This window comes from Monodon monoceros, unplaced genomic scaffold (assembly GCF_005190385.1).
Source record: "Monodon monoceros isolate NGI ecotype Baffin Bay Population unplaced genomic scaffold, NGI_Narwhal_1 Super_Scaffold_6, whole genome shotgun sequence".
Classification (NCBI taxonomy): Eukaryota; Metazoa; Chordata; class Mammalia; order Artiodactyla; family Monodontidae; genus Monodon; species Monodon monoceros.
The window spans coordinates 88,543,460-88,557,085 of NW_021703783.1; the positions used below are offsets into that span (position 1 = coordinate 88,543,460).

Genomic DNA, 13,626 nt, shown 5'->3' on the forward strand with positions numbered 1-13,626 from the left:
AGACATTCAGAGTTGGGATAATAGTTGGATCATCCAGTTTATTTTTTATGCTTTGGTCACAAAAAACCTCAGTGCACCCAGAGAAGTGGCAGGTGTTCCACCAGCCACCTCACAGTCTTGATTTTTCCGCGATGCAGAGGTGAGGGCAGGAGCTTCACCCTGAGGGCCGCACAGCCAGGTTAAACCCACAGCACGGCCCCCATGTTGGTCGTCTCCTGTGTGCTAAGCACTTAGAAATGAGACGCCAGTGCTTGTCCGTAGAACCCCAAAAGCTGTTCTGTGCAACCTGAAGTCCAGCCTGGAAACCTCTCCGCCTCCAAGGTGCGCCCAGGGCCGGGTGTCCGGTAGAGACGGCCTTGCTCCGGGTCCAGCAGCCGTGGTTGTCTCACTTCCTCCCCTGGCAGGAGCTCAACCGGACATGCCGAGCCATGCAGCAGCGGGTCCTGGAGCTCATCCCCCGTGTCGCCAATGAGCAGCTGACGGAGGAGCTACTCATCGTCAACGACAACCTCAACAACGTCTTCCTGCGCCACGAACGGTAGCCCCGCTGTCTGCCCCGCCTCGGGCCAGTCGCCCCACCTTCTTGCCTTCTCCCCTGTTCACACCCTCTGACTTCTCATGTCCCTCTCAAACACCAGGTCAGCCGCCCAGCACACATGCCCTCAGCTGTCTTCGTCCAGCGTAGGCAGGAGCGCCCGCCCTTCACCCCACACCTCCTTTCCTGCCGCCTGCGTCCCTGCATCCAGGATCACAGCTTAAGCTTTCGAACTTAAGCAGAAAAAGAAGTCATTAGGAGAACAGCCTTTATTGAATGGATAGCTTTCAGAATCCAAAGAAGAATAAAAGTCAGGCCTCCCAGTGGGGCAGGAAGGACAGATGCCAGGGCAGTTCAGGGGCCTCCGGGGCAGAAACTCCTGGACCATGACCCCAAGGTATCATCATGAATACATGGGCTCCAAACGCTTGCCCACCTTGTACCATTCTGTCCAAGAGTCAGCTCCCCACGAGAAACTCTGATTGGCTCAGCGTCCTTGTGGGATGCAGGTGTGGGAGGGGACAGGCCCCCTTGACCACAGTCCCGCCGGGATCACAGGAAAGGGGGGGAGCAGCTCCCCAGAGGAGCACTTAGCTGCTGTTACAAAGGCAGGGAGAGGTGCTGGGCCTGCAGAAATGATGTCCCCCACGCTTCCTCTGAATCTGTAAAACGGAGCTCATGATTCCTTGTAGATAACTGAGGGCCCGTGCGGTTATGCCTATAAAGCACTCGGTGGTCAGGCTGTCTGGCACAGGGTACCAGTTATGCCAGCCGCCTCCAGCCCCTGGTTCATTTCGTGTTTTTATCCATCAGCAAACACTTGCTGAGTGATTCTGAATCAGGTGAGGGGGCGGGGCCGTGGCAGGCCACGGTTGCCTGGCCTCTCCTGCTCGCTGACCTGGTGGGACTAAGAGCCCCTGCCATTTGCAGTGCGGGCCGTGAGGTGGCCCAAGGGCCCGATCTAGGGGTGACTGGGACCCCTCTGACACCTATTCATCAGACCTTACGTTTGTTGGGTGGTTCGCTTGATCCTCACACCTGGGAGGCAGGTTCCACTGTCACCCGCTTATTAATAGACAGGAGACTGAAGTTCAGAAGTGAGGTGATTTACCCAAGGTCACACAGTGAGGGACAGGGCCAGGTCAGGAACAGATCTCAGACCGAAGTCCTCAGTCTGCCCACCAGCCCCTTGACCTGTCTAGGGCAGTTTTAAGTGGCTCCATAAAGCAGTGTAAGAGGTGTGTCTTACACCACTTTAGAGACACACACACACACACACACACACACACACACACACGCACGCAAATGTATGTTACCGAACAAGTTCCAAAAAACAGTACTTACCTTTGCTGTGTGCACGCACCCCCGTTTCCTTTTCTGCTTTAGTCTATTCCTGTTGTTTATTGAATGCTAATGGTGACTAAGGTGACCAGATAATTGATAATCTAATTGGGACACTTGCAAGTGAAAAACAGGCCCTGCTAATACTTCCCTGGGGCAGCAGGCATAAACTGGATCTGTCCAGGGTAAACCAGGCCGTGTCATCACCCTGTTTGTGACCCACTCTGTTGGTTTTGAGACCTGCAGTGGGAAAAGCTCTGGCCTGGCTGTGCTAAGGGGCCACCCAGTCCTTCTCTTTGACTCAGGTCTTTTCTGTCTCGTAGGTTTGAACGCTTCCGAACAGGCCAGACCGCCAAGGTAAGAGGCTGCTTCTCCGTGATAATGGGAAGAAGGAGGGCTGGGCCCACTTCCCTCCCCAGGTATCCTGGTTGGGATGTGCCTTCTTAGCCAGAATCTCCAACAGGGCCCCTTCTCAGTTTTTATGTCATTGTGCCATTAGGGTAGATAATGTTCTGCCCCCAGCTGATGCCCCAGGGTCTTCTGAGCCTCCCAGGCCTCCAGCTGAGCTAGACAGGCCAAGGGGAGGGAGAAAGACTCCCTGACTCCCAATCACTGCTGCAGGGACGGGGTGTATGTGGGTTGGGGGGTATTGCTGGTGACAGATCCTCAGGCAAAGAATGAAGGCGCCAGTGCTTCAGGACAGAAGGGAATGAGGCTGCAGGTCAGGTTGGGAGGATGACGGTGGCCTCTCCCCTGCCCCCAGGCCCCAAGCGAGGCCGAGGTGGCCGCTGACCTGATCGACATGGGCCCTGACCCTGCAGCCACCAGCAGCCTCTCGTCCCAGCTGGCGGGAATGAGTAAGTGCAGCGTGCGGGTTTCTGGGCTGAGGGTACCTTACATACTGCGGACACCCCTGCAGCTCTGGGGGTGCCGTCCCATTACACAGTTGCAGCTGGAGTGCCAAGAGCAGAATCTTGGCCCAGACCCCTCCTTGCCAGGGTCCAGTGCTGAATCTTCCTGCAAGGCTGAGCGGCCCGGACAAAACACAGGGGACCCTCCCTTGCAGTCTCACAACTCCTGAGCCCCCTCAGATCTCAGAAATCCCACTGTTGTGTGATTTCCCATCAACACCGTGAATTCCCCCTGGCCTGAATCATCTGGTGAACCTGGGCACGTCACTTGGACATCCTGGGCCCTTTTCCTCCTCTGTAACAGGGGCAGGAATGGGCCCTGCTCACAGGTCATCGTGAGGCCTGGATAAGCTTCTGCACAGAGCGGGCTTAGACCAGGGCCAGGCCCAGAGTGCATTCCTGGTAAGCGTTAGCCATTGCCACCGTCGTCACCATGATTAGTGTTATTGGCTGCCTGCTTCACACCAAGCCCTTGGAAGTAATTGAGAGAGAGGAAGTGACTTGCCCCTGGTCCCTCAGCCAGCAGGTGGCCTGCTCCGTCCGTATGCACCCCGACCCCACCACCACTCCAGGCCACACTGCTTCTCCAGAACCGACCCGGGCCCGGCAGGGAGCAGCTCAGCCACGGCTCAGTGTGCAAGGACAGCCAGGCAGACCCTTCACGTGGCCTCTTTGTCCCCACAGACCTGGGCTCCAGCAGCGTGAGGGCTGGCCTGCAGTCTCTGGAGACCTCTGGCCGCCTGGAAGATGAGTTTGACATGTTTGCGCTGACACGGGGCAGCTCGCTGGCTGACCAACGCAAAGAGTGAGTGGCCGGGCCCCGCCCTGGGCCCCTGCAGTTTGGGTCGCCCCCTATCAGGGGAGGGCCTCTCTCCAGGTCCCTGAGCCCAGTTTGTTGGTGGGCACACCAGCCCCTGCCTGCACCCCATCAGGATAGCAGAGTTCTTTCCCCCGAGCCAATCCTGGGAGGCCCGGGGAACCCTGTGCCCTACAGGCAGCGATGGATGGGGGCAGGGGTGCCCGTAGGTTGATGACCAGCTAGGTGCCAGGATCCTAGATGATCCGCTCAGATGAGGAAACCAAGACACTGAGGGGCTGGGTCGTTTGCCCCAGGTCAGGCAGCTAACGTTTGGAGGCACTAGGTTGGGAACCCAGGGCCGTCTGGTTCCAAAACACAGTGCCTCCAGCCCAGCCCTGCTCTCCACTGCACTGTAGGCTGTGTACCAAGCCCTCGGGGGCTGGTCCAGTCATTTCTGCTGTTCGTAACCAGCCAGAGAAGTCCTGCTACCCCACCCAAGTCTGCCTGCTCTGCACTGGAGCTGGGCTTCTGTCCTTCTCTGGGACTGTCCATCTCCATCAGGGAGATGCTTTCAGCAGCCGAGGCACGCGGCCGAGTGTCCACCAGGGCCAGCTTCCCGGGACCGGCTCCGTACAGGTTGGAAGTAGTTTGCTTGAGGTTGTTGTCAGCCCTTTGCTTATAACCCCAGGGCAACCAGGATGTACAGCCAAGGAAAGCTCTGGATTAAGGGACCTTCCCAGCGGACTCCCGAGCTCCCTAGTGGTCATTCTGGTGTCTTGGGGGACTGTTGATGGGCCTCCAGAGGACCCAGGGATCCCCTCTCCACCCTGGCCAATCCAGGTGGAACCTGACAGGCTGCTCGCAGCCCTGCCCACTAGCCTAACCAGCCCTGCGCTGTGAGCCGCACCTCTAGGCTGGGGCAGAGCCTGTACTCCCAAGCCCAGGTGCTCCAGGACCAGTGGCTCACGGTCACCTTGGAGTTAGGGGCACACTGAGGCTGCTGTGTTGCTGCAGGCTAATGAGTCTGGTGGGACTTGCAGCCTGGAGGGCAGCCTACCTGAGAGCCCCAACCCGGCTGAGGTTTGCTGCTGCACCGTCACTCCTCTGGGGAGCGGGGTCCCGAAGAACAGAGAAAAGCACACCCCGAGCTTGCCCCCTGGGGCCCGCAGTCTCACGGGGGGAGTGACCTTCATGCGGACCGCTGCTGTGCAGTGCCGCGTGCCATCCTGGAGGGGCGTACCCAGCACTATGGACTCGGAGGAGGTGCGTGCAGCTCTGCAGAGGGCACTCAGGACTGGACCACGCAGTGGGGAGGTCAAGGCGGCCATTTCAGGCCATGGAACAGTACGTGCAAAGGGTCAGAGACAGGGGAGAATGTGAGACGCCAGGGCCAGGGAAGACGTACTGCGAGGGCAGCACGTACCGTCTCAGGTCATGGGTCCTCCTGCAGGCCCTCCCTGGGGAGGGGTTTCCACCCCAGCAGAAAACGCCCTGCGGGATGGGAGTGTGCCCGAGCCTCCTCTTTGCTTTGCCAGCCTCTCTGGCCGTCCCTCTCTGATGCATCAGCTGGGTCTTCTAGTCCTGGTCACCTGGCTGGCCTTTGGACTCCCCACCTTGCCCTGTACCCTGGGGCTCTTGAACCCTCCAAGACCTCTTCTGCCCACCGAGTGTCTGCCCCATGCCTCCCTTTGGCCTGTGCCGACCACAGCTGGCACAATCACGGCCTCACCAGCTGACCAGGCTCTTCCACTCAGGATGCCAAGTAGAGCCATGGGGACATCTGGGTGAGCAGAGTTAGGGTCGCCTTAGCCAGGTTTGGCCAGAAGCAAGGGTGCTCTCTTTCTCAACGTCTTCCACGCTCACTTGCTCCCCAGTGCCGCTGTGTCTTCTTCAGGCACTGTCAAGTGTCACCCCAAGTGGCCCTGGGTCCAGCCCCTGCCCCCCAGCCTCACCGAGACCACCTGAGGGGTGGCCCTCCTCCCTCCTGCACCGGGCACAGGGCCAGCAGTCCCGTGTGCGTCGTGTGGGCCCCACCGCTGCAGGCACGGCCCCCAGGGATGGCCAGGCTTTGGCCTTGGGGGCTGTATGAGAGCAGGAGAGAGACGGAAAAGCCGAGGTGGTGGGGAGTAATTAGGAAGGAACACATGGTTCTTTTGAATGAAGGGCGTGGTCGTTTTCTGTACATTCCTGGGGCTGGACATGCCTCATCCCTGCCTTTCCCCACGGCGCACCCACTGTATCTTAGGTGCACGGCCACTTCCACGCCAGCGTCAGCGGGCCTCCCCGGGTCAGGATGCACTGCTCAGGCTTCGGCATCTCCTCCTCCTCGCCAGCTCTTGTTGCCCCAATTAGCCAGGGGTGCTAAGCTGCCCTCCAGAAGGGCTGGGCGCCCCGCCCGCCGCCTGGCCTTCGGCTTGGCCGCAGCCCACTTGCATGGGCGCCAGTCGTTGGGGGGTGGGGGGCGGTGAGCTCGGTGACGAGCGCGCTCTCCCGGCTGCCTCCGGGTCCTGTGGGAGTAGCGGACGGCTGCTCTTCAGAGAGGCTGCCTGAGAATTTGGGGCTTTTACTCAAGAGGCCTCTTTAAGTGCCAGTCTACCCAGTCCCCAGGAGGGCAGGTTGGCGTTACGAGAGTCACACGTGCTATGGTCTCGGCTCCCGAAGCCTCGAGCTGGACAGCCCTGGCTCCAGCAGAGGGTGAGATGCTCCCCAACCCGCCCCACCTGGAAGAAGAGCCCTCATCTCTATCCGTACTGGCTTTCCTGTTGAGGCTAGAATTCCGTGCCCTCGTCGGTGCCTCAATGACTGACCCGGTCTCACCTCCTCTCCACCAGCAGCTCAGGGCGAGGATACCTGCTCTTTCTCAGTGCCGGGGCTGAGTCCCCAAAGCCTCCCCTGGACGTCCCCTCTGTAGCAGTCAGAGAGACACCCAGCCCCCTCGTTAGCACAGGTTTTCCTCCCACTCCTGGTTTATTCTCTCGCTCCCCTGCAACCTCACCTCAGACACCGCAGGCACCTCCTTCCCCGTCCTCCTCTGCCCGGAAGCTGTGGTATCAGCTCCGATTTCCTCCCAGTACCTGCCGGCCGGCCTCCCCCAGAGGACATTCAGAATCCTCTCCCGCAGTCTGCACGTTTGTTTTCAGCTGCAGAATGGGATCCCCCTTCAAATGCAGCCTTGCACAGAACCGTGATTTCTGAAATTATGCAATGGGAGCAGCTCGGAAAAGGGCCTAGATGCAAATTCTCTATGGCTGTGGGGTCAGTGACGCTATTTCTCATCCAGATCTGGTCACAGGAGGTTGGTGGTCTTGGTCTTTGGCCCCCAACACCTTCCCTCCCCTCTCCAGCCTTGCTCTGCCTGTCATGCGGGTCACACGTCTGATCCCGGTTCCCAAAGGCAGGAAATGAGACCCTTCCTACCATCCTCAGGCAGGCCTGCAGAGTTGGCACACTCCCTGTGGTCTGAGCCGCCCCTGCCCAGGCACGTCCCAAGTCCACATGGGTTGTGAGTCCAGCTCATCCCCACTCAGCCGCCTCTGTCCTCACGTCAGCTGGCATGCCTGGTAAGGCAAGGGCGGCACGTAATGGCCACTGTGGCCTCTGTGTTTCAGGGTAAAATACGAAGCCCCTCAAGCAACAGATGGCCTGGCTGGAGCCCTGGATGCCCGGCAACAGAGCACCGGAGCGGTAAGCAGAGGGGCCCTGCCGCCACCCTGGGGCCTGTCCAGAAGGAGGGCCAGGGGATGCTTGCCCAGCGATGCCCACGGTGGTTTATAATAGGCAGCCTGAGAGGGCAGATGGGAGCTGAGTCAGTATTCGGCCTCACTGCCCCTCCAGAGACCTGTTATCTGCAGGAGTGTGGACAGAGGTGGACAGGAGAACAGACCCTAAGACCACAGGGCGGCACCCAAGGGCGCCATTTTTGTTGCATTTAACTCCTGGACTGTGTGGAGTGACAGCCACGTGCCCACACCGAGCAGGCGCTGTGGGTGACCCCGCCCCCTCGCAAGGGCTCCAAGTACAGTTCTCGCACCTTTGAATTTGTTTCTGGGTGCCTTTAGGGAAGAGAGGATCTCTGTCCCAGTAAGTGGGCCGAGTAGCTCCTTGGGAGGTGGTCAGAAAGTGCAGGACCTGGGAGCTGGAGATGCAGGGGCAGTGAACAGCGTGGCAGAGGAGAGGGTTGGTGACAGCGTAGGGCTTCAGAGGCCAAGGTGGGACTGGGTGCTCGGAGCCCGAGGGGCAACTGGGAGGACTGGGTTTATGCCACGTGAGGTGGGAGCCCTGAGCAGTCTTGAGCAGAGGGGAACGTTTATCTGGCTTCCGTTTTAGAAGGACCCAGCCTGGAAGCTGGGAGAGCGGTCAGGAGGCCGTGGAAGCTGCCCAGTCTTCTGGAGTGGGGCGCGGGGCAGGGGGTGCAGGAGGGATCCCCAGCGACTCCCCAGAGACGTCCCCAGCATCCCGGGAGTCATTCCCAAGTCAGACAGGGCAAGACCTGGAACACTGTGGAGGTGGGACCAGCAAGGACTCAGATGCCTCCTGTGCGTTGTGGACCTGCTGCCTCGCAGAGCGCGTTCACGCCCCGGTCTCAGAGCCTCCCACCATTTTTCTTTGTAAGCAGTCATTTGTTGAGCCTGTGCCCTGTGCTAAGCACTCTGCGACCCCAGCTTACTGAGTGAGTCATCACACAAACCCTTAAGGTATCCCCTTTTACAGATGAGGGGTTAATTACAGAGGGGGGTTAAGTGAGACCACAGATGTCACATCCTTAGCACAGTGCCCGGCACGCAGTGAAGCTTTTAACCTTTACATCACTGCAGTGTGGTTCTTCCCACTCACAGAGAACACCACGGCTTACAATTGAGGTCATTTGCCCATGATCTCACAGCTGTTGGTCTGTCCAGCTTGGAAGCCAGTGCTGGTAACGAGAACCCCAGACGGCCTGTGGAGCTCTAAAGAGCAGAGGTGCTCCCCTGCTGCTCAGCCTTCCTTTCCCAGGGGCCATCATTCTGGCTCCAGGACTCCATATGAATCAGGACACTCAGGAAGCCCTTCCCTCCCACGCCACCTGACCTCCCATGGACGGAGGCTGACCGAATAGCCCGGCCGTGCTGACCGCTGCAGCCCAGGACTGGTGTCACTTGCCCAGGGGCACACGGCAACAAGGGCATGAGGAGCACTAGATGCAGGTCTCCTGACTGCTGCCCCACCCGGCAGGCGGCCACGGGGCAGAAACACGCACACACCACTGCCTGCAGAAAAGCAGGCGCTGGCTAAGTTCTGCTCGTTCATCTCTGACAACTTGGGAGATTTAAGTGACTTCCACCAAATCGGGGTGTGACTTCCTTAAAACCAGGTCATGAACATCTGCTCCGAGGTGCTTACGTCTGGCTGGGGGGTAAGGCTTTCTCCCTCTCGGTTGTCAGAACATGATCCCAGGCAGCAATGTACAGAATGGAATCAAGTGCCGACTCTGTGGGCAGCCAGTGGCTGCCCCCCGGGGTTAGTGAGGCCTGGGAGGTGGGGATGCTGGATGGCATGTGACAGGCCCCGGGCTGGGTCTGTCCAGGCGGGGAAGGCAGTCACAGGGTGATGGTCTGGGAGCCAGGACCCGAGGCTTCCTCCACCGTCGGTCTGCTCTGGGGCCCTAGGGATCTCCTCTTTGCCCGTCAGTAAACATGAGGGGACCGGGTAGAGCAATGCTCCTAACCCTGGGTGCCCATCAGAATCCCCTGAGAACCAGTGAGGGGCTAATGGCTGCCTACTCCACCATCCCAGGATTGCTCAGCTCCCCACCCACAGGGACCCTTGGGGTGAAGAGTAGGGGAGAAGCTTTGCCCTGCCCATCCAGGACTCCGGAGTCCCCACAGGGAGACGCCCTCTGCTGCTTGCTGTCCCCTTTTACCGCCCACCAGCCCAGCACAAGCATGGGCGCGCGCGCACGCACATGCGCGCACAGAGGCTCCTGAGGCGGTAGCAGACCCCTGCTGGAGGAGGCCCCCAGCGCACCGGTGGCCCTGGCCCTGGCCTTCCCGCCACCCTCAGCGTGACCCTCTCTCACCCAGATGGGAGGCGGCAGTGAGAAGAGCCTCAGTGACTGGATGGTGAGACCAGGCACGGAGAGGAGGGGCCGGGCACACTCGCAGGGGGCCCCCCCAGGCGGTACTGTCCGTCAGAACCAGTGGAGAGCAGGGTGGGCAGCCAAGGGCCTGCCAGTGCCCACCCAGCACGGTCCGGCTCCCTCTGCTCTCGCTTCCATGGCCCCTCGGTGCTGCCTTGGAAGCAAGGCCCGGGCAGCCCCTGTGGCAGCCGGGAGGCGACCGGGGCTCTCCTGGGCTTGGGCCAAGTGCCTGCAGAGGGGGCTGAGGCGGGCAGCCCAGAGAAGTCACTGCTGCCGCTGCTGGGAAGTCAGCTCCTGCCTCTTCTCTGGGTGCTCCTGCTGCCCCCTGGGGCCCTCGGTGCTGAGGACGGGGCTTGGGGACTGACCTGGCTTTGGTTGGAGAAAGACTCACTCTCCCTCTGTTTCCCAAAGTCGCTCAGTGGTAAGCGCGTTTCCCCGAGCGCCTACGCTGTGCCGGGCGCTGTGCTGAGCTCTTTAGCTCCCTCGTCTCGTTTACTCCTCACAGCGATCTGGGCCTGGACGGTAGGTACTGTCACCCTCTCTAACGATGAGTGAAGTGAGGGGCAGAGAAGCTGAGTAACCTGCGCCGAGCCGCAGGGGTCCGGCCAGCGTCTGGTCTCTCTGATCCCAGAGTCTGTGCCCTTAACCTCCAGCTGGATTCTCCCGCTGTAGACGCATTTCGCGTGGGAAGCCCCCGGGCCCCAGCCCTGCCCCAGTCCAGCCCTCAGCCCCCCGCCTCTGTGCAGGAGCCTGTGTGGTGGAGCCACAGTGCCATGTCCCCGTGCATAGCCGCAGCCCCTCGGGATGCACCGGCCTGGCCTCGTCTGGTGGTCTCGACCCCTCCCTCTGCCCCGGCCCACCTCTGCCCCCTTCCACCACAAACGCTGAGTCTGCGGAGGTGTAGGGGGACAGCCTGCAGTCGTGCCCCCTGCCTCAGCCTTGCTGGCTGGCCGCTCCCTGGGCTGTGAATATTCTTGTGTCAGATGCCCCTGAGCACCTGTGCTTGGTCCCGGCCCTGGGCCTGCGCACCAAGCCCGCACCCTTGGCCTGTAGGAGCCGGGGGTCCGTTCTCTCCTCGTGGCCCTGCTCCAGCTGTCAGGAGCCCTTCCCCATCCCCTGCTCAGCCTGCTGGCCCCGCCTCCCCCTTGCCCACAGCCTGGCACAGCGGGCAGAACTTGGGGTCCCAGGCAGCAGGGCAGGAGCCATCCTGAAGGGACTGCCGGGGACGGGGGCGCAGGGCAGGTCCGACTGGCCCCATCGCATGAGGGAGGAGTCCCAGGGGTGGGCAACTGCCCCAGGCCGCGGCCGGTGGGCCCCAGACCGGCGAGGCGCACTGCCCTCACCTGCTGCCCTTCCCTCCAGATCCCCGTCACCCAGGCCTGCCTCATGGAAGACATCGAGCAGTGGCTGTCCACGGACGTGGTAAGTCCGGCCCCCTCCTCGCCCACCTGACCTGGGGCTCCCGTTGTCTCATGAGGAGGTGACGGGGGGCGGGGTCAGGATGAGCGACCGGTGAGGAGAGGGCGTTAGCGGGGCTGGTGTCCCCTCCCCTGCCGCTCCCCCGGCTCTTCCCTTTAGAGGAGGGCCCGGCCCCGCACCCCTCGCAGCCTCTGGGGCCTTCCCTCCCCCGAGCCTGCTGCCGATCGAGGTCCCGCTGTGGGCAGGACAGGTGGGCCGAGGGCAGCCGGGACCATGGGAGCACTGAGCTCGGCAGCCCCCTCGTGCAGGTCGGGAGGCTGATAGACAGCTGCGAGGGGTGCCACGCCCACGGTGGGGGGCGGCAGTCTCCAGAGCCCCACTGCCCCCTGTGAGCGGCAGTCTCCAGAGCCCCCACCCCAATTCTTGGCACCAAGGATCAAGTGCCTGGGCACTTCCAGGCCCAGAGGCCGCCTTCTGCAAGTGGCCAAGACCACGTTTCTGCCCGAGGTCAGGAGAAGGTCCATCCGTTTCATCTGGTGGGTGAAGGCTTATCCGCTCCCCAGCCCCCAGCATGAGCATGTGTGGCCTCAGGCTTGGGTGTCAGCCTTTCCACCATGGGGCGAGTCTGCCCACCCCTCTAGACACTGGAAGGAAGGGACTAGCGATTGTCAGGGGCCCACCGGGCACCCTACCCTGCGCCTGGCCCTCTGCAAGTACTCCTCTGTTATAGCTTCCCAACAACCCTGTGAGTGCCACCAAGCAGAAAAGCGAGGCTCAGAGAAGTCCAGTGGCTCGGGCCAAGGCCTGGGGCTCAGGAAGGGGTGGGGCCGAGGTCTGGACCCCTCGGGGTCAGCAGCCTGCGCCCCAGCCCGCTCCGCAGTGCCCGCAGCTAACCTCACCTTCTGCTTTCTCAGGGGAACCATGCGGAGGAGCCCAAGGGCGTCACCAGTGAAGGTAGTAGACCTTGGCCCTGCCCACCCCTGCCCCGCTCCAGCCTCCGAGCCCACCCGCAGCCTCCCTCTCGTTCCTCCAGAATTTGACAAGTTCCTGGAAGAACGAGCCAAAGTGGCCGACCGTTTGCCCAACGTCTCCAGCCCCTCCGCCGAGGGGCCCCCGGGTCCCCCGCCTGGCAGTGCCCCTCGAAAGAAGACCCAGGAGAAGGATGACGACGTGCTGTTTGCCTTATGAGTGTGGGGTCTGGCACCCTGCAGCCCGAGCCCCCGCTGCTCCCACACCCTGCGCGGGGACCTGTCTCTCCTTCAGCGTTACGGCTGCTTTGGGGGGGCTTGTTACGTATGCCCTTCTCTCCCCCTTGAGGTTGGGGCTGCGCTGCCTGGGGGTGTGGGGGGCAGCCGGATGAATTGGGGGAACAGGTCAGTTGCACTTCGGAACCCTGGACACCCCTGCCTCCCCTCCCACCCCAACTGACCACTGCGACTTTGCTGAGAACCCGGAGGCCCCGGGACAGACAAGGCCGGCTGCTTGGTTGCCCCAGCGTGAGTCCCCCTTGCCCCTCCCTGGACCCATGCCCAGAGGAGCCCTCTTCCGAGCCCACACTGACAGTCGAGGCCTGGCCGTGGGCTGGAGACAGCAGCAGTTTCTGTCACAGCCTCAGGTCCATTCCGCAGGCCCTGCCTTGGAGCCCGAAGGCTTTGGCCAGCTGTCGAGGACAGGGCGTGTGGCCTCTGCTGAGCGCACGCTGTCCAAATATGAAGCTGCACGTGGTGGGGGGAGACCTCACCAGGCCCAGGCCGCCAGGGGAGGCTTCCAGGGATGCCTGGGGCACCTGTGGCCCCCACGAACTCCACTTCCTTGCCCTCCGGCCTTCCTCTATTGCTCCCACGCAGGGCTCCACCAGGCACTGGGCCTCCGCATCTGTTGGTTGATCCTCTTGTCCTGGGAGAGGTGCCTTTTGTATCCCCAATTAAAGGTAGAAAAGCATCCTGCTAGCAGTGTTCAGTCTCCAGGAGGAGGTGACTTCTTGGCCTCACCAGAGGCAGGGACTCCTTTGGGCTGGGCTGGGCTGGGGGCCACCCGTGAGATGGGCATCTGCAGGCGAGGCAGGTGCAGCAGCAGGCCTGGGCACCCAGCCGCAGCTCACACCGGCACAGGCTCCAGCCACGCGTTGCCTGCCAGGTGGCCCCGTTGCTCTCCACGAGTGACGCGTCTGCACCCTCAGCACCTCACACTGCCGTCCGCGCTCAGGCCAGCTCCTGCCCAGCAGCAGTAGCACTGTGGTCACAGAGACGGAGCAGGTGTGGGGATGGGGGGGCAGTGAGCCTGCAGGGAGGATACCGCCATCCCGTCTGAGGCCTAGGTGCCAGGCGCTGTACCGGGCTATACGTGGGCTCGCGGAATCGTCTCGACAACCCTGGGCGGAGCAGAGTTGCATCTTGTTTTACAGAGACTGAGTCTGTGACTCAGTGGGTCATGTGAGCCACCCCAGGTGCAGCTGTTTATCAGGTGCTGGGCACTTCCTCACGCATCAGTGCGTCGTCCCCATTTC

The 13,626-nt window shown here is 61.6% G+C and overlaps 1 protein-coding gene across 4 annotated transcripts in view; it reads left to right on the forward strand.

The window, feature by feature from the left end:
- Positions 1-13,093, forward strand: part of TOM1 (target of myb1 membrane trafficking protein) — a 45,886-nt gene extending 32,793 nt beyond the window's left edge. Inside the window, exons 8-16 of one of the 4 annotated variants that reach the window (XM_029206187.1) lie at positions 405-538; positions 2,200-2,233; positions 2,640-2,733; positions 3,472-3,592; positions 7,195-7,270; positions 9,646-9,684; positions 11,064-11,123; positions 12,035-12,074; positions 12,154-13,093. In XM_029206187.1, coding sequence (XP_029062020.1) covers positions 405-538; positions 2,200-2,233; positions 2,640-2,733; positions 3,472-3,592; positions 7,195-7,270; positions 9,646-9,684; positions 11,064-11,123; positions 12,035-12,074; positions 12,154-12,308 — 753 coding nt within the window. In that variant the 3' untranslated portion in view covers positions 12,309-13,093. Of the gene's footprint in view, positions 1-404; positions 539-2,199; positions 2,234-2,639; positions 2,734-3,471; positions 3,593-7,194; positions 7,271-8,201; positions 8,256-9,645; positions 10,210-11,063; positions 11,124-12,034; positions 12,075-12,153 lie in introns of those variants that run through there. The other 3 variants (XR_003791192.1, XM_029206188.1, XM_029206186.1) reach the window with 3 other exon arrangements.
- The last annotated feature ends 533 nt before the right edge of the window (positions 13,094-13,626 follow it).